Source organism: Amphiura filiformis, chromosome 11 (genome assembly GCF_039555335.1).
Source record: "Amphiura filiformis chromosome 11, Afil_fr2py, whole genome shotgun sequence".
Taxonomy (NCBI): Eukaryota; Metazoa; Echinodermata; class Ophiuroidea; order Amphilepidida; family Amphiuridae; genus Amphiura; species Amphiura filiformis.
In genome coordinates, this window is record NC_092638.1 from 13,915,338 (window position 1) to 13,935,407 (window position 20,070).

General features: G+C 36.8%; 2 protein-coding genes across 2 annotated transcripts in view; both read right to left on the reverse strand.

The window, feature by feature from the left end:
- Positions 1–20,070, reverse strand: part of LOC140164383 (uncharacterized) — a 169,469-nt gene that overhangs the window by 50,555 nt on the left and 98,844 nt on the right. The gene's annotated exons all lie outside the window — the stretch shown is intronic.
- LOC140163495 (uncharacterized) lies at positions 12,302–19,542 on the reverse strand. Its single transcript, XM_072186808.1, has 3 exons — positions 19,363–19,542; positions 16,583–17,744; positions 12,302–12,411 (listed from the first exon to the last, which is right to left on the reverse strand). Exons 1-3 carry the CDS (start codon positions 19,540–19,542, stop codon positions 12,302–12,304), a joined length of 1,452 nt encoding a protein of 483 aa, XP_072042909.1.

The following is a 20,070-nucleotide window of genomic DNA, read 5'->3' on the forward strand; positions in this document are numbered from 1 at the left end:
TTTTCAACTATGTTTGGCATGCAAAACCATTTAAGATCATATTCAAAGAGTTTGGGGTCACCTTGACCCCTAAATCCAAGATGGCCGCCAGCACCATATTAACAAAAACATGAAGTGGATAGGCTATACTGACAAATATTCCATTATTTTTGGCATGCCAAACCTTTTCATGTCGTATTCAAAGTGTTTGGGGGCATCTTGACCCCTAAATCCAAGATGACTGTCTAAGCCATGTCGAAAAACATGAACATCGATATTTAAGATGTGACACACATGAGGCCAATTACTTATTTTTACTCAATTACTTATACTAGAGATTTTGAAAGTGAGACTGATAAACTAGTATGCATGCTGAAAGATCATTGCCCTGTAAAAGACAGTTTAGAAAAAGTAGAGAAATGGGAGAACATTAGGGACAAATTTTTTACAATGGAAGGGCCTTGATAAATTTCAACATGTCAATACAACAGTGTAATGGGATAAAGGACCTAAGGGTTATCATATGCATGCTACTTGTTGTACCACGATGTCTAGCTCACGCGCTCACTGCCAAGCCACAAAACGCAAGCACAAATCTGAGAAATAAAAAAAGGCTGGGATGTCCGGTCAGCAATCATCTTTCTCAGGACCTCCTCCCAAGAAACTTCGTTTAATTATAGGTGTTCTGCATGATAAGGCATTGTGCGTCCATAAAAGTCTGGTAACCGGGACAAAAGTCTGGTAACCTGGACAAAAACACTTTTGTTACTTTTGACACAAGATGCATGGAAAAGGTTCAAGGCACACACTATCTACATTGCAGATGAGGATACAAGAGAGCGGTTAGATATGTTAATACCGTCAATCCCAGACGGGCAGACAGCATTTGGCTTGGAAATCAGATACCACTGTCATTGCTGGCGTCAATATGTCAGTAATCAAGCAATCAATAATCTCAGTGAAAATGCTTAATTCTTTCAACATCGTGAAATACGCACCCTTGAAGGACTGCTCCAAGATTACATTCGCATTACTTCAAACTACGGGCACTTTTCCCAAGTAAGGTCCAGCTACCTCAAGGAACTTCTGATCAAAGAATTTGGAAAAGACATAGGATTTCACGTACGTATTCAGAAGAAAGTTAGTGAGCTTGTGTATAATACAAGCACTTCCGATACATACATCGAGGCCGCGGTGTTATCACTGGGAGTAACGGATGACCAGTTGGTCAAGAATGTCGCAACACGACTCAGAGAACAGGTCATCGAAACAACCACTGTTCCTTGGCCCCCGTATATACATGAGGTGGAGCAAGCTGAAAACTTGAGTGAGCTCCTACTAAAGTTCATTACCTGGTTGAAAAAACACAGGTCTATTCTGATGACAACCCAAAGGTCCGATCAATTGCGTCAATCTTAGGGAGAGATCGTTATTTACGACAGGGGGGAATGGGCATTTTGAGGGGGAACCCGATTTTTTTATTTGATCTTGAGGTGGAAACGCAAAATTGTTTGTTGAACCAGGAGGGGGATTGTTAAGTTTAAAATGGGGAATCTGACAATTTTGAGTGGACGCGAGGGGGGAAAGCAAATTTTCAAATTCCGCCCTTGTTTTCACGAATTTCTCTATTTAAAACTTAACAATCCCCCTCCTGGTTCAACAAAAATTTCGATCCCCCAAGATAAGATTAAAAAAATCGGGATCCCCCTTCAAAATGCCAACCCCTGTCGTAAATAATGATTGCTTTCTAAGATTGACGAAGTTGATCAGACCTTTGGGTTGTCATCAGCTGAACCTGTGTTAGGTTTTTCAACCAGGTAATGAGCTTTAGTAGGACCTCACTCAAGTTTTCATCTTGCTCCAACTCATGCATGTACGGGGGCCAAGGAATAGTGGTTCTTTTGATGACCTGTTCTCTAAGTCGTGTTGCGACATTGTTGACCAACTGGTCATCCGTTACTCCCATGCAGTGATAACAGCGCGGCCTCGATGTATGTATCAGCAGCTCTTGTATCATACACAAGCTCACTAACATTCTTCTGAATACGTTCGTAAAATCCTATGACTTTTCCAAATTCTTTGATCAGAAGTTCCTTGAGGTAGCTGGACCGTACTTGGGAAAAGTGCCCGTAGTTTGAAGTAATGCGAATGTAATCTTGCCGGAGCAGTCCTTCAAGGATGCGTATTTCACGATCTTTAAATACGACTTGTTGGATATGTTGAAAGAACAAAGCTTGAGCCCTCCCGAAGGTTAACATGCTGTAGATGCTCTGCATTTTCACTGAGATTATCCCTCGCTTGATTGCTGACATATTGACGCCAGCAATGACGGTGGTATCTGATTTCCAAGCCAAATGCTGTTTGCCTGTCTGGGATTGACGGTATTAACATATCTAACCGCTCTCTTGTATCCTCATCTGCAATGTAGATAGTGAATGCCTTGAACCTTTTCCATGCCTCTTGTGTCAAAAGTAACAAAAGTGTTTTTTGTCCCGGTTACGGACGCACAATGCCTTATCATGCAGAACACCTATACTTGAACGAAGTTTCTTGGGAGGAGGTCCTGAGAAAGATGACATCCCAGCTTTTTTTTTGATTTCTCAGATTTGTGCTTGCGTTTTGTAGCTTGGCAGTGAGCGTGTGTGTTAGACATCGTGGTACAACAAGTAGCATGCATATGATAACCCTTAGGTCCTTTATCCCATTCCACTGTTATATTGACATGTTGAAATTTATCAAGGCCCTTCCATTGTAAAAAATTGTCCTTAATGTTCTCCCATTTCTCTACTTTTTCTAAACTGTCTTTTACATGGCAATGATCTTTCAGCATGCATTCTACTTGGTTGCTCTGTAGCTCTTCAGTGTCTGTTCTGTTCTCCATAACATGCTCTTAACGTGCAACTTTCCTGAAAGAACTAAGGTAACACTTTCAAAATCTATAGTATAAGTATGAATATAAATAAGTATTGGCCTTAAATATCGATGTTCATGTTTTCCGACATGGCTTAGACACTCATCTTGGATTTAGGGGTCAGGATGCCCCCAAACTCTTTGAATACGACTTGAAAAGGCTTGGCATGCCAAAAAATAGTTGAATATTTGTCAGTATAGCCTATCCACTTCATCTTTTTGTCAATATGGTGCTGGCGGCCATCTTGGATTTAGGAGTCAAGGTGACCTCAAACTCTCTGAATATGATCTTAAATAGTTTTGAATGCCAAAAATAGTTGAAAACGACACATTGTTGGTTATTATAGTCAATCCACTTCATGATATATCGATTTTCATGTTTTTCAATATGGCGCTGGCGGCCATCTTGGATTTAGGGTTCAAGATGACCCCCAAATACTTTGAATATGACAAAAACAGAGTTGGCATGCCAAAAATAGTGGAAAACGACACATTGTTTGTCAGTATAGCCTATCCACTTCATGGTATATAGATTTTCATGTTTTTGTCAATATGGCGCTGGCGGCTATTTTGGATTTAGGGGTCAATGTGACCCCAAACTCTTTGAATATGATCTTAAACGGTTTTGCATGCCAAATATAGTTGAAAACGACACATTGTTTGTTATTATAGCCTATCCACTTCATGATATATCGATTTTCATGTTTTTCAATATGGAACTGGCGGCCATCTTGGATTTAGGGGTCAAGATGACCTCTCAACACTTTGAATTTTATCTTAAAAGGTTGGGCATGCCAAAAATAGTGGAAAACGGCATATTATTTGTCATTATAGGCTATCCAGAACATGGTATATAGATATTCATGTTTTTCAAAATGTCACCGGCGGCCATTTTGGAAAATGAGCTATAAATAGATTTTCCCGCCATTTTTGGGAGGGACATAGGAGCTATTTTTTCTTAGAATATGTCCATCTAGTCAAATCCACAGAGAAACAAAGGTATGCTATGAATGGTCACGGATCGTAAGAAAATGATTCAACTAACAGTAGGGTATTAATAAGCATTAAAGTGTAATATTGTTTGCTATTTTACAATTGTGTAAAGATGTTTGAACTGCAGCGCGGTTTTTTTTCTCTTTGACAATAAATTGTCTAGCTTACGCCTTTATTTCTTAAATTTTATATATTCTTACTTTCTCTTTTTCTGTTTGGTACTGTTAATGTAAATATTTTATCATCACTTAATATTCCCATATATTTTTACAGTAATTCCATTTTTCTTTATCTATATTTATTATCAGTGTTTGTTTTAAATTCAACATCATTTGATCAATTCTTTTTATTTCCTGAGTAAATAACATCAATACAGGTATATATTTTCCAATACCAATGTATATTATGCTAGATTTGTAAATGGCAAAACATGCCAAAACAATTTAAATATTTGCTAAATGTTTTCCATTACTTTCAATATCCCACCCACATAAAATGTTTTTCAGGTTTATTTTAAACAAGTTGCAATTTTCCATTTGACAGCTAAAGTTTGAAAATTTAATCCAAATTGCGTTGTTATTTGAACACATAAAGAAATGTTCCAAATTATCTGTACTACATTGTATTACAAAAATCACATGTATCTGAATTACTAGGTTTCCATAAATACAAATTCCTTTTACATGTATTGCAGCCCAGTTAATGACGATCATTTCATTTAAAATTGAGTTCTATTTATCCAAACACTCTATGAAATTATTACAATTATAATTATTATCTAAAATATGCCGAAGTGATATCAACGAGATAATCTGATTAATTCGAGTATATATTTCACATATTACTTCTTTGTTATTGTTAATTAAAAACCTCGCGTCGAGGTTTTGCCAAGTTTTAAAAATAACGGTTACTTAATGAAATAACGGTTAGTTCATGAAAAAGAAGAAGTGAAGTTTAGCAAAACGCGACGAGGTTTATTTGCCCGTAAGAGAGCTCTATTGTTCCGCTATTGTATCCGCTATTGTATCCACTATTGTATTCTATTCATAAAAGCTACTGCAAGAATCGCGGCAATCCCTGATATTGCTGGTGTCTACCGCCGGCGTTTCGTATTTATTAACATTCAAAATGATCCGATACTCTTTCATTTATAGACTTATTCCCACCTTTTATATAATATTCAGAAATTGCAATTATGAAAACTACAAACTTTGAAAGTGAAAATATATTACCATCGAAAATATATCATACTTAAATTCTATAGAATCTATAGAGGCATTGCATGTGACGTATCATCCCGTAAATATGGCAGACTACCCAAATGCATTCAACAAAAGCATGATTGCAATCTACCGTGACAGTTCGTCTCACACACATAACCCTGCACTACGATCAAATAGGTTGATGAACATTTGATTGAATGGACTGTACTCCGCCATAACTACGGTGAAGGACACCGGTTCAAATTCTTTGTTTGGAGCCAATCAATAATTTCATGCAGGGCCTCTATAGATACCCAACCCAGAAGTGCCCATTTATTTTCTAATTTTTGTAATCGCGCCCAAATATCCCCGCAAATATCTTATACACGGTTTTATTGATTCATTTTGGGCATTTCAAAAGTTAGAAGTCGTCAAAAATGGCAACATCCATTGATAGCAATGGTTGAGTAAACATTGTCTAAACACTAGATAAAAAGACAGCTTTGTACTACAGAGAAGATGTGAGGAAAAGGAAATAGATCCAGCTATCCTCAAACAAAATATGTGTGCTGCCGCTCATTCAAAAGTAATCACGCTATTCAGGTTTAACAATAAAATACAATAAAGGGGTTCGAACCCATGATGGGTGTGATACACAACTTGCTGCTTAATAGTTTTAGGGAAAGGTCAGTGTCTGTATATCATCATACTATGCATACCATGCATGCAGACCCTATAACATCCAGTTATATTTCAAATAAAATATGACCGAAGTTCCATGGCAAATTATAATTTCTGACGCTTGTTGACTCTTTCAATACGATTTATGATAAAGACTATTTTCAATTATCAAAATATCTTTATTAGGTTTGCAGGAAATGACAGGAAAATACATATATAAACTATAGGGTTCATCTATTATTTTTTAAATAATTCTTTTACCCCATGCAGCTGATTGGGGTTGTTACGGGTCTTTTAAAAACCACTAACCGCGAAATGAGGATATCGAACATAGGCCCCCGCAGGGCTACAAAAAACCGCTAACCGCAAAATATGGATATCCAACTAGTTTGCCCTCGAAGCTGTAAAAACCACTCATCGCGAAATATGGATATCCAACTAGTTTACCCCGCAGGGCTACAAAGAACCACAAACCGCGAAATATGGATATCCAACAAGTTTGCCCCGCAGGGCTACAAAGAACTGCTAACCGCGAAATATGGATATCCAACTAGTTTGCCCTCGAAGCTTCAAAAACCACTCATCGCGAAATATGGATATCCAACTAGTTTGCCCCGCAGGTCTACAAAGAACCATTAACCGCGAAATATGGATATCCAACTACTTCGCCTCGCATGGCTACAAAGAACCACTTACCGCGCAATATCTTTTACCTCAAAAAAGAATTAATATCTACCAAAACACGTTTCAAAACGTAAAAGGGGCCAAGTTTAAAAATCTTTCCTGTGTGGCTTTTCACCTTTTTTAAACTTGGTCCCATTTATGAAAGTTTCTAAAGACCCATACGAAGTCATCTTTAGGCTACTTGTTTGTTTTCTTAATTGTCAGTGTTCATTTTGTAGAGTAAATTAATTAATGTTCGTGCTTGATTGAAGTTTTTCCGTAAAGACGTTATAATGTATTTTGATTTAAGCAAAAGTAGCAAATACTCACTTTGTTAAATTCTTCATCGTCTTGTGCGATCCTGCGCCTTATGTACAGATGTAGGGCCTATAATATGTAACAGGTTGACAGACAGTCAATTTGCTAAGTATATATAATACTCTACTACTCTTTATGAACACGCAATATAATGAAACATAAACCTTCAAATGTTTATGATAATACATAGCCTACGTCATATTGCACCGCTTTCGAACTGTCTTAAACCTAATTGTTGCATGTAGAAATTAGGACTCATTCTTCATGTTATTACGGTACCACTTTACTGAATGGGACCAAGTTTTAAAAAGGGTGAAAAGCCACACAGGAAAGAATTTTTAAACTTGGCCCCTTTTTACGTTTTGAAACGTGTTTTGGTAGATCTAATTTTGTCATATAGATAACTCGTATATGCGCTGATGAAAAGTAAATATTCATTATTTGTTCTTCTTCATTAGATTCGATTGCCAGTATTGCTAAGGATTTTTTTCACATAACAATTAAGCAGGAACTCCTTCACTTTGTAAATGGTGCGCCCGTACGAACATTCAAATATATAAAATCCAACGCTTTTAGGGATCGAAACTCGTACGGCACTGCAAATAAGATATCAAATTACAGTTACGTTTCCGTGATATGCAGGTCATTAAATGAAGACCTGGGCACAAGAAGACCGTAAGTCCACTTGGCCCCTCAACATGTATAAACTAAAGTTGCGTATTATTTCGTATAGTTTGTTAATGTTTTATACATGTTCAGGGGCCAAAACAAATCTTTCACATCCTTTCATGATGTTTTCACCCTGGAACATGTATTAAACATTATAAAACCCTAAGAAACTATACGTAACTTTAGTGTATACATGTTGAGGGGCCATGTGGACTTACGGTCTTCTTGCGCTCTGGTCTTCAAATGTTGATTGATGAATACGAAATGACAATTACTTTACACAATTATTGGTTTGCATTTGACACTACTTTTAGAAAGAGCCAGATTGCCAATATTCACGTTTTTCTTTGACAACTTTAAATACAAGATCGATGGGAGGATACAATTGCTTGACATATGTTGCAGTAGTAGTTTGTTATAAAACACATTAACTCCGATAAATTAGATTGATTAATGTTGCGAAGGAAAAAACGACTGGAATTGAAACGTGTGGAGTTGTTCATCTAAAAACTGCATAATTGTTCAGTCCAAATCTCTGCTGAATTAAATGCAATTAACACCAGTTTAATTTTCAGTAGGTTAATAGATCTTAATTGGGAAGAAAGTGAGGTGTTGACCCAATTTGCAAGCAAGATACAAAAATAGCTCAATGTGAGCAGCGTTGATGAATCTTTCGATTTTTATATAAAATAAATACCAGTGTTGATGGAGTCATATAGCGTATCTATTCTAAAGCGATGACTACTCGTTATAATTAAAGCGAAATACAGTCCCCATAATTCGACGCAGTTGAGTTTCAATATGCTATGTTAAGTTGATTCTGGCTTACATGGTTTACCCTCACGAAGACTTTTAGAGAATGTTATTGTTTGACATTATGAATAGAAATATAATGTGTTAAAAATGCAAAGCAGATACAATTATGTATACATAAAAACTAATGTGCCAATATTTATTTCAAGTATTTTATTTTAGCCTGACCCCTTTCCACATGATTTGCTACACTATACTCTCATGATTTATTTGGGATCTCCACTTCTAATATCAAATTGCAATCAAATTTAATTTGTTTTACACGGTACAATAAAAAATAGAATACAATTGAATAATAATTGGAAGATGTGGATGTCATTAAAGAAGGTACGCGTGAGGCTGATGGCACCCATATGCATATGTTGATTTTACGTGAAGTGTAACGTGGAGTGTCAGGTGGAGTGTAAGGTGGAGTGTAACGTGGAGTGTAAGGTGGAGTGTAAGGTGGAGTGTAACGTGGAGTGTAACGTGAAGTGTAAGGTGGAGTTGAACGTGGAGTGTAACGTGGAGTGTAACGTGAAGTGTAACGTGGAGTGTAATGTGAAGTGTAACGTGATGTGTAACGTGGAATGTAACTTGGAGTGTAACGTGGAGTGTAACGTGAAGTGTAACGTGGGGTGTAACGTGGAGTGTAACTTGGAGTGTAACGTGGGTATCGAATAGCATCGTGTTGCATGCCTGTCATTGAATCACCACTGAGATGAACTGGAATAACTTACATTAAAATGTTAAAAGGGGGCAATTGGATGAAAATGTATAGATGATATTTCCACTCACGCAGTGGGAAAGCACCACGTTACTTTTGCTTGGTAGTACACTTTAAATTGTATGTAAGTCTACGTTAACCACACGTTAAATTTTGGATTTTACCCGTTAAAAATTTCCATCGTTAAGTACACGTTAAAATTAACGTGAGAATTGGGAGACGGTCCCTTACCTTGTCTCTACGCTGACTTCTGGTTTCCACCAGTGTTTTCGGCATACCATCTTGTTCAAATTCTATTTCATCAATTTGTTCGACGTTTGGAAAATAACACTGCAAAACATTTCTTTACGTAACTTGAAATTTATTTTTTGTAAATTGGAAAAATGTCCCATTTCCAAAAATAAATTTCTTTGGTCAAAAATAATCACATTTTCCAAAAATGATGTTTTCATCCCATACATTGGGTATTTTCGTTACCTTTCTGTCTCTGATCCCTCAGTTACCCATGTACCATTATTCAGTACAACCAATGATCCGTTGAAATGAATTTGGACATGAATGAGGTTTTCTTTTAAGTATTAATTGAATAGCAAAATTATTACACATGGGGGATTCAGAATTTGTAATATGTTATCAAAAGCAACATTTTGAAAGTATTTGCCGACGGAAAAAAATATTTATCGACTGAAACGTTTACAATATAATCTCAAAGTTGAACAAAATAAACAATAATTTAGAAAGTCACTTAAATATAAATACGTATTTATAAATATAGTGGAAGCATACTGCTTAAGCTTCACCTGCCTTAGGTCCTTTGATACTATTAGGATAGAGACATTTGCTGTTCGGATTCTTACCTGGCATGCAATGGACCCCGCCAACTAGGAACGTTTTAGTAAATAGTCAGCAAGTTCTGATACTGTCTTAATAACTTTGGGTTACCTTTCTTTAATGAACATTGTCATTTCTTTGGTAAGGAATCGATCCCTAACAATGCACTCAATGAATCCTACCTTTGTGTCTTCGACTATTCCAACAGTCAATAATTTTGTGCTGAGCGTACTGCATATCAGATTCGCCTATAGATATAGACAGGGAAAAGCTGATAATGCGCTCTCACGGGAGGAGCAGGCATTTGACAAACAAATGCAAATTAAAGAGGATATGCGTCGAAATAAATTGCGCTCTTCTTCACCTGTTTGCATCGCATGTTGCTGCTTCTCAAACGCCATTTCACCTTTGTGCATTCTTTCTTCATTTTCACCGCTTTTTGTCAATAAATTTATTGGAACGCACGTATACTCTCATATCCATAACTTTGAAAGACCCCGGCAGGTGGAAGACCCCATTATGTCCTTCTCCATTGGCCGTTGCTTAGCAAGTCACATCGTAATTCTAAACCTTGGGCTTCCTTGCACGAAACTTGACAATTAGTATCCAGATCTGTGATCATTTTGATAGTTTTTTTAATTACCGACAAAATCTATAATTTGAAGATATGAGACATATTTTAGCGGGCGGTATTATGCTTATCTCCTATTGAACTATGGGGGAGATTAATGATTAGAAAATCATAAAATTTTTCATGAAAGACGTTGATTTCAGATTATAGTTCAAACTATATATTTCAGATGCTGAGTAGTATATGACAAACATTACGTACGTTAAAAAAGTTTTTGTGGTATTGTTGGTCGAACCAGCAAAATAACTAAATCAAAATATTATTGAAAAATAACACTTTGATGTTATGCAAAAGTTCATTCTATAAATACTTTAAAAACTTGCTTGATTTATTGTTGTTAATAAGTTTTACAAAAGTGTTGTTGTTTCAGCCCTCTTTACAACATAACTCAGAAACCACAGAACCTACAAACGTATATCTGTGAATTTGTATTCTTCTACACACTTGCTATGAAACGATCAACATGATCAATGTAATTTTTGCCAAAGCTCACTACCATTCGCAAGATGCTGCGAACAACCAAATCGCAATAGTCTAAAATAGTTGCTAACCTTGAATATACAACTGCATACAATTATTCCATTTGGAATATGACATATTCATTGTTGAGTCATAAACACCTGTAAAGTGTGCTGAGGCTTGGGGATCAACGTCTAGGCGTTGTGCCTATGCGTAGCGCACTATAAATCACTGCGCTTTTTTTTTTTGCTTTTTTTTTCCTGATTTCATTTGATGATTGAATGACTTCCCAAATGTGGATATCGTTGTCATATAATCTTTTCATGCTTTGATGAGAAGCATGCAGCGATGAAGACTATAAATAAATGATGGACTTTTTCAAGCTGATTTCTTAGCACATCCTAATGGTAAATATTCTTTATTTTAGTTCACCCTCTGCGGCTTTTTGACGGATGCTTACACTCAATAAGTTTCCATATTTATTATTTATTTCATGCATCCAACTCATATTTTTGAAAACTAGATCAAGCCTTATACGACACAGAAATGTCATATTATGCCTCCCGTGTCTATGTCTGATCTAAATATATATATATATATGCCAAAGTAGTTTTCTATGTGTATGTATGCGTTTTCCCGTAGGTCATACGATATAGCCTGTTAGCACATCTCTTAATAGAGAATATTTACAAATATAATGCTAGCATAAGTAGGCTACGTTACAATGACAAAAAACAGATACTTGAATATGTCACGTACGTAACGTAATAAAAACGGTGCGCCTTTAACCAGATTCAATATTTATTCTCGATCATTATTCCGACATAAGCTCGTACACTTGTTTACTTGTTTTGTAGTTAAAATACGAGTTTATTATTGCTCTATTTATGCAATAAGTGTATGTGCTTCGACTGGGTGATCTATAATAAAATATGGAAAACAGTGCAACACATAGCCTTCCCCAAACACCTACAGGGAATCTGGACATCAAGATATATGGAAACAAGGAATCTACAGTAAAAACAAGCAATGGTAGAAAGTTTCAAAGTTGAAAGAAGTCTAAGGCAAGGTTGTATACTGTCACCACGTTGTTTCAATGTAACTGTTAGACCACGCTGTTTCTTTTCCAAGGTAACTGATTTATTTATTTATTTATTTATTTATTTGGCGCCCGATCCGAGTTTTCTGATATCTCTTACAAACACCCTCCCTCTGGAATTGAAACCACGAATCGCCCATATACTACCCCTTAAGGTGCATGACAGACATTTGTAGATAAAATATCCACGAAATTATAGCAAAGTAAAGTGTGCTGAGGCTTGTGGATCAACGTCTAAGCGTTGTGCCTGTGCGTAGCGCACTATAAATCAATGCGCTTTTATTTTATTTTTTTTAGCAAGAAACACGGAAGTAGTTGACAAAAAGATGGCATAATAATGTAATACATCACAGTACTGTGTGAAAAACAGTAATCAATTCCATATAAATACGCATGGGTTCGTCGTAAACAGGTGCGTCGCCACCTGCAAATGCAGATGCACTGAAAGACATGTTGTCTGATTGATGAAAACATTATAGTGTAAGAGAATTCGGTACAGTCTACATAATATAAAGAATAAAAGGTGTTTTAAGTGGTACAATTTAACCAATTTCAATGGTAAGAATGGAAGTAGACTACTATCAAAAGCGATTTCCACAAAATCGTTAGAAACTACTTAACTTTTGCCTTTGAGCAAAGAAAATCTTAAAAGAGAGGCAGAATAAAAGCGGAAACTTGTCCTGTGTATTTTTACTTATTAACGGTTTTCAATCAGTTGAGGTGGGTCGGAAGGGAGTATAACCTGGCGAAGTTTGCACTCAAATATTGAGACAAATAAAACTGACACACAAGGGGAATAGCATGGGTTCTATGAAGGAGATCTCAATGCTTAATATAAGGGGTGTCATATCCATCCCATATGCATGAACTCCTGGGAGAGAGTAAGGGGTTCTCCTGGTTGAAGGTATCGGGGGTGGGTGTCACGGTTTGGGGTACCTAATTCAGCGATTTTGGTATATCGATGGGTGGGTTTTCAGTGGATACCAATGCGCCCGACAACGGTTTAAAAGCGCCAAATTAGGCCAAACTGGTGCCTTTGGGGTATTTTTTACTGATGGCTGGCAAAAAGTAGGTATAGAGTAAGTCAGCATCCGGAAGCAAAATCAGCTTAAGCCTATGAATAACAAAGCTTAAGCTACACTAGCAAGTGCCACACCGTTGCAACGGTCGGCCCGGGTGATGTAAGGCAGCAGGCAGGACTAGTGTAGAGCTATGAAAGGTGTGTTTGAAGAATAGTTTATAGGTGATGTAAAGCAGCAGGCAGGACTAGTGTAGAGCTATGAAAGGTGTGTTTGCAGAATAGTTTATAGGTTGAACATCAACACTGTCAGACTGTGGCGGGTTGAACCGGTTTTATGAGCGCTCAACCGCCCCTCTTCCCACAAAGTGCCCTATTTGTGAAGTTAGGTCCATCTGGTTAAATGCTATGTTTTGACTGAAATCTTGAAGGCTGTGTCCATGATGATTTTTCTCTTCCCACTTGGGAGCTGCCAAAGCTGCAAGACATTTGCTTTAGCATGTTTAGGTATTGTAAAAGCTTCTGCTTCCTACTTCAGTTTAGAAGTAGTGGGTGCATAATCTCTATTCTCGCACTCAGCTAGAAACTATTGATATTTGTTCTTTTTCCTGTCGTATGCATTGGACAGGTTCTCCTCCATTGGAACAGTGAGTTCAATTATTACTCTAATTTGTCCTTTAGCATTATAAGAAATGCACTGCAGTTTTGTAGTTAAATGGCTAAACTTAACAAAATACCTTCTGCCACCCCACTCACCTAAAGTGATTTATTTATTTGTATGACTTAGTGTAGAAAATTATTCTCAAACATATGTAAAAAAGCTCGTTTCAATTTATAATTTCGTCCGACATATAATTCCCTTTGATTTACTAATGTGAGTATGTGGAATGTTCAGTCACTCGGTGAATTTGCAGTCTCAAGTTGATTCGGAAATCATGAATTGTGTTATTGTGTTTTCGTTTCTGATACAGAGAGAGATCTCAAAATGTATTGCTTTCGCTTCTCAGGAGTTGTGTAGGTATATAGGGAGTTAAAACTCCGTAACTTCAGATATTGAGACTGTCAATTATCTAAATCAGAATCTTATCTCCATTTCTTAAGTACCGCATAATACGGTATGTGTTTTATTTGTTCAAGTTTTGCTCAAAAGCTAATATTTTCCCGGTACCGCTTCATATCGGAATCGGATGACTAAAGCAACCTTTTGTTGAGCGGCCTGCCCGTTGGACCATTGTAACAGAATATGAATAAATTGGCATCTACCCAGCGAAGTCGCATAAAAGCAATATGATATGAAGGTATGTATGTTTTCATTCAGTTTTACTAATACTAAACTTAATATTTCACCAGATGGATAACGCTTAGAAGAGACATCATTCACATCTACTAGTAAGAGACAACATACGGTATGATGGAAATTAAAGACAAAGCTATTTATTTTTCAACACGGGTCTCTGTCAAGTAATATGATGCCTTATCCCAAATAATCATATATGGATAATGTTTCAGCAATAATGTTCGTTTAGAAGAACCGTCGTTCGAACAAATATCATTGATCGAATATACATTTATTTTTATAGGTTATATGTAAGCACACAACGCTTCAGAGCAGATTTATGAAATATTCAAGATCTGACCATAGTAAATATACTTAGGAAATTGTTTTTGAGATTTTTATTTATACAATATTGACGTTAAGACGTTTCGCGTTCCAAAAAGTAAACATTTAAAGTGCCTCTATACTGAATTTCATATTTTTTAATGAGGCAAGTTACTTAAATTATCGACTATATAAAAGCGATATAAGCAATAAAACTCATTCTCTTTTGGAACCATTGGTAAATAGTTCGCTTATGCTTGTTGAAAATGTAATAGATCGCAAATTGTGAAATTTTAGCTATTTCTCGGGATGAACCATTGGACGTTGTTTAGCAAGTCACATCGTAACTCTAAACCTTGGGCTTCTTCGCACGAAACTGGACAATTAGTATTCAAATATGTGATCCGTTTTATGGGTTTTTATATTACCGATAAAATATATAAATTTGAAAAATGGAAACATATTTTGCTTGAGCGCGCCATAATATGCTTATCTCCTATTGAACTATTGGGCGGGGGATTATTGATTACAAAATCATACAATTTTTCATGAAAGACGCTGATTTCGGATTATAGGTCTAATTATATACCTCATAATAGATTCCTGTCATCTAATAGGTTAAAAGTGCAGTCATTGAATTAGCTATGCCCTCCTTTTTTAAGAATTTCGTAAAAACTGAACTATTCCCCGGGCAATAGTCTTTTAAAAAGACTATTCTCCGGGCATAGTCATTTCACATCACGCGGTGTGCGTTCCGATCAAACTCCACGCGCGCGATGGCGTTGTCGCATTACGCACGCGGCGCCAACGCGCTGCCTGCCAGTTGCGGTGACGCAATCGGTTCATAACGAAAAAAATTTTCTTTGTAAATTTTACCATGGCCTAATATGAACAATAAAATAGGCCTTTTAACCAATCAGATGACAAAATATTAATGAGGCATATAAAACAAATATTGACTGCTTTATTCGTGTCATGGTTAAAATTATAGGCCCGCGGTGATCTCAAAACCATGCTATGACCCTCGGCTGCGCCTCGGGTCATAGCATGGTTTTGAGATCACCGCGGGCCTATAATTTTAACCATGCCCCTCACAGCAGTCAATATTTGTATACTATATCTTTCAGATGCTGATTATATGACAAACATTATGTACATGTTAAAAACGTTTTGTGGAATCTCACTATGCCCCTTTAAATATATAACTGCATAAAATTATTCCATTTGGGATATGACATATTCATTGCTGATTTCCTGATTTCATTTGATGATTGAATGACTTCCCAAATGTGGATATCGTTGTCATATAATCTTTTCATGCTTTGATGAGAAGCATGCAGCGATGAAGACTATAAATAAATGATGCACTTTTTCAAGCTGATTTCTTAGTACATCCTAATGGTAAATATTCTTTATTTTAGTTTATCCTCTGCGGCTTTTTGACGGATGCTTACACTCAATAAGTTTCCATATTTATTATTTATTTCATGCATCCAACTCATATTTTTGAAAACTAGATCAGTCGTTATACGACACAGTAATGTCATATTATGCCCCCGTGTGTATGTCTGATCTAAATATATATATGCCAAAGTAGTTTTCTATTCATATGTATGTGTTTTCCCGTAGGTCATACGATATAGCCTGCTAACACATCTCTTAATAGAGAATATTTACATATATCATGTATATAAGGCTACCATATAAAAGTACATTATACAATGACAAAAACAGATAGAGGTGAATTATAAATAAAATACTGGAATAACTTACGAATTTTGCGAATTTTCATCCAATCTCATTGGACTTCATCTGGCAACTGCAAAGATGCTCCGGTATTGATCGTAGTCGGAGACTGGTCACGTGTCAATCGGCAAGGAATATTGACAATCGATGAATCCCAGGCGTGCGACAGTTGGAATCTCAGGCCCCCTCGTTTGTTGAGGGATGGCTTCTCCACTCGTTCCCAAATCGCTTCACGAACTCCCCGCTCAAACCACCTCTCCTCACGATCTAGAATGATAACATCCTCCGTATCGATTTGATGTCCGGATGTTTTGGCATGAGCGTATATAGCAGAATCCGGTTGCCAGTCAGTAGAACTAGGCCGTCTATGTTGACCAAGACGAGCTTTAAGGGATTGCTTTGTTTCTCCTACATACGCTTCTGTGCAGTCCGAATCCCCACACTTATAACCGTAGACAAGGTTAGACTGTTTGTCTCTGGGGGGCTTATCTTTAACATGCACTAGTTTTCCGCGCAATTTATTTACCGGCTTAAACGCGGTTGTGATGCCGAAGAGTTTATAGATGTTCTTTACTCTTTCAGAGACACCAGCACAATAGGGGATAGTTATCAGTGTTTTGCGAGTGGCTTGTTCAGAGTCTTCATTGGGGGTTACTGGGGCTTTTTTGGCGTCAATTTTTCTTTTGGCCTGCTCAAAGGCCCAGTCCGGGTAACCGCATTTCCTTAAAGCTCCATCAATGTGATCTTTCTCATGCGGAATGTTGATTTCTTCGCTTATGATTGTTTCTGCGCGATAGTGGAGAGTGCGTATGACCCCAAGTTTGTGGACGAGTGGGTGGTGCGACCCAAACTGCAGGTAATGATCTGTGTGGGTCGGCTTACGGTAAACTACTGTTGTGAGCTTCCGTTCGTTGTTAATTTGGACATGGCAATCAAGGAATGCGAGTTTGTTGTCCGTGCACTTCTCTTGAGTGAATTTAATATTGTCACTAATACTGTTGATATGTGTAAAGAATTTGTCCTGTTCGTGTCTGTTGATAATCACAAAGGTGTCATCTACGTAGCGTAGCCAAAGTCGTGGAGGAACACCTTGGTATGTCTCTAGTGCATGCTGTTCAAACCATTCCATAACCAAGTTGGCAATAATTGGAGAAATGGGATTTCCCATGGAACAACCATATAATTGTCTATAAAACTGGCCATTGTTGGAGAAATAGGTTGTATCAAGACACAACTGTTCCGCTTCAATAATATGGTCGATAGTCCAAGTTGTCCTATTTGCCAAGTTGCTGTCTTCCTCTAAACACTGTCTTGTAATCTTAATCGCTTCCGTAGGGGGTATACAGGTGAAAAGTGCTGTGACGTCATAAGAGGTAATTATCTCATCATCACCAAGTTCAATGTCTTTAATTTTGTCCACAAAGTCCTGCGTGTTGGTAATGTGATGGGGTGATTTACCAACAATGGGGGACAGAATTTTAGTCAAGTGTTTGGCGAGATTGTATGTCACAGAACCAATGCAACTGACTATAGGCCGAAGGGGGATTGGTTCTGGTTTGTGAATTTTTGGCAAGCCATAGAAAGCAGGAACACTTGGCTCGGTAGGAGGGATGAGATTGTATTTTTCCTTGTCAATAATCGCTCCGTCAGTTTCTAACTTGTTGACAAATTGACAAACCTTCTTTCTATAACCACTTGTAGGATTTATTTATTTATTCTTTCTTTATTGAGGGTAATACTGCTTCAGTGACAAGCACTGCTTTTCAAGCAGGCCCTCATTGTATACATGTTATAGTAACAAAATATATTACGATACACAATATTTATAAAAATAGCATACATAATATACTAGTATTACAAATAAGTATAATGGTATCATCAAATACAAGAAAATTATAAATACCATGATTCAAAATACAGAAATACAATAATTATATTTATACAAAAATAAGCAAGCAAATGAACAAAATGTAGATAAAGACAGGCCTAAATTTCTTTAATTTTTGACTGAAATTGGCCTAAAGTCATATTTTCCATCTGCGCTCTTACTGTCGGTGGCAAAGAATTCCATGCATAGGCTGCCCTGACGTGAAAAGTACGTTGACCTGAATTTGATTTAAATTTTGGAACAATCAATGTATTAGAAGTATGATTTCTAGTTATATGATTATGGTTATCATGAACAAAATCAAATTGAGAAGATAAGTATGATGGATATTCGTTCTTTAAACATTTGAAAACAGTCATTAATAGAGTATTATGCCATCTTTGATCAAGTTTAACCCACTGCAATGTATTCATTAAATCATTAGTTGGTGTCCTTATATCTGCTGAGAGAATTATTCTAGCTAAATTATTATGAAGTACCTGAAGCCTATTATGGTACTCTACACTAAAATTTGACCAGACCATGCTGCCATAATCAAAGTGGGGAATAACAAGAGCATTTGATAACATTACAGTGGTTTTATATGGAAGGAAATATTTTATACGTTTTATTATACCAGTTCTTTTGGAAATAGTTTTACTAACATTATCAACGTGAGCTGACCAAGACATCTTGCTATCAAATTTTACACCTAGATATTTAAACTCATCTACTCTTTCAATATCATTGTTGTTATATAATAAATGTACATTGTTGAACTTTTCAAGCATTTTGTTTGTACCAAAGATCATAAACTTAGTCTTTTCAACATTTAAAGTGAGTTTGTTTACTTTGAACCATTCAGCTACCCTACTTAGACATGACTCCATTTGAATTTTAAGATCAGATTCATTTTTAGCTTTACACATTAAAGAGGTATCGTCAGCATACATTACAGTTTTACATTCAGACACAGCATTAGGTAAACAGTTAACAAAAATGATAAACAGTAAAGGACCTAAAATTGAGCCCTGAGGAATACCAATATCAATTGGCCTAAAGTCAGAAAGAGTTGAGTTAACATTAACAGTTTGTTCTCATAACCGATCCGTTTATAGGTGTTGTTGTCACTTAATAGTTCACTGCACTTATTTCTATAGTCTGTTTCATTAAGTACGCACACACATTTTCCTTTATCAGCGGGGACAATGATAATACTTTTATCCTTTTCCAGATCGTTTAACGCTGCACGTTCCTCTTTGGTTAGATTTGAGGGAGGTGGTTTGCTGTTGCGTAACGTAGAACTAATCCTTTGTCTAAGTTCTTCAGATTTCCCTGGATCTAAATGATCTATCATTCTAGATCGTGAGGAGAGGTGGTTTGAGCGGGGAGTTCGTGAAGCGATTTGGGAACGAGTGGAGAAGCCATCCCTCAACAAACGAGGGGCCTGAGATTCCAACTGTCGCACGCCTGGGATTCATCGATTGTCAATATTCCTTGCCGATTGACACGTGACCAGTCTCCGACTACGATCAATACCGGAGCATCTTTGCAGTTGCCAGATGAAGTCCAATGAGATTGGATGAAAATTCGCAAAATTCGTAAGTTATTCCAGTATTTTATTTATAATTCACCTCTGTTTCTACGACTGGATGAATCATAATATACATCAACATACAAAGAAAGAAAGAAAGAAAGCAAGCTCCGGTTCCCTATATATCATGTCCTATATATTCCACCCAGACTTGCTAATGAAGTGCTGATAAAAACACCACTGTGGACACAGACAAAAGCCAAAGTATATTCCCAACAGTTCTACAGATGTATGAATGAGCCCATTCATGTTTTCCGCCTTCAGAGCATAATCGTCCCCTGACCAAAGAAT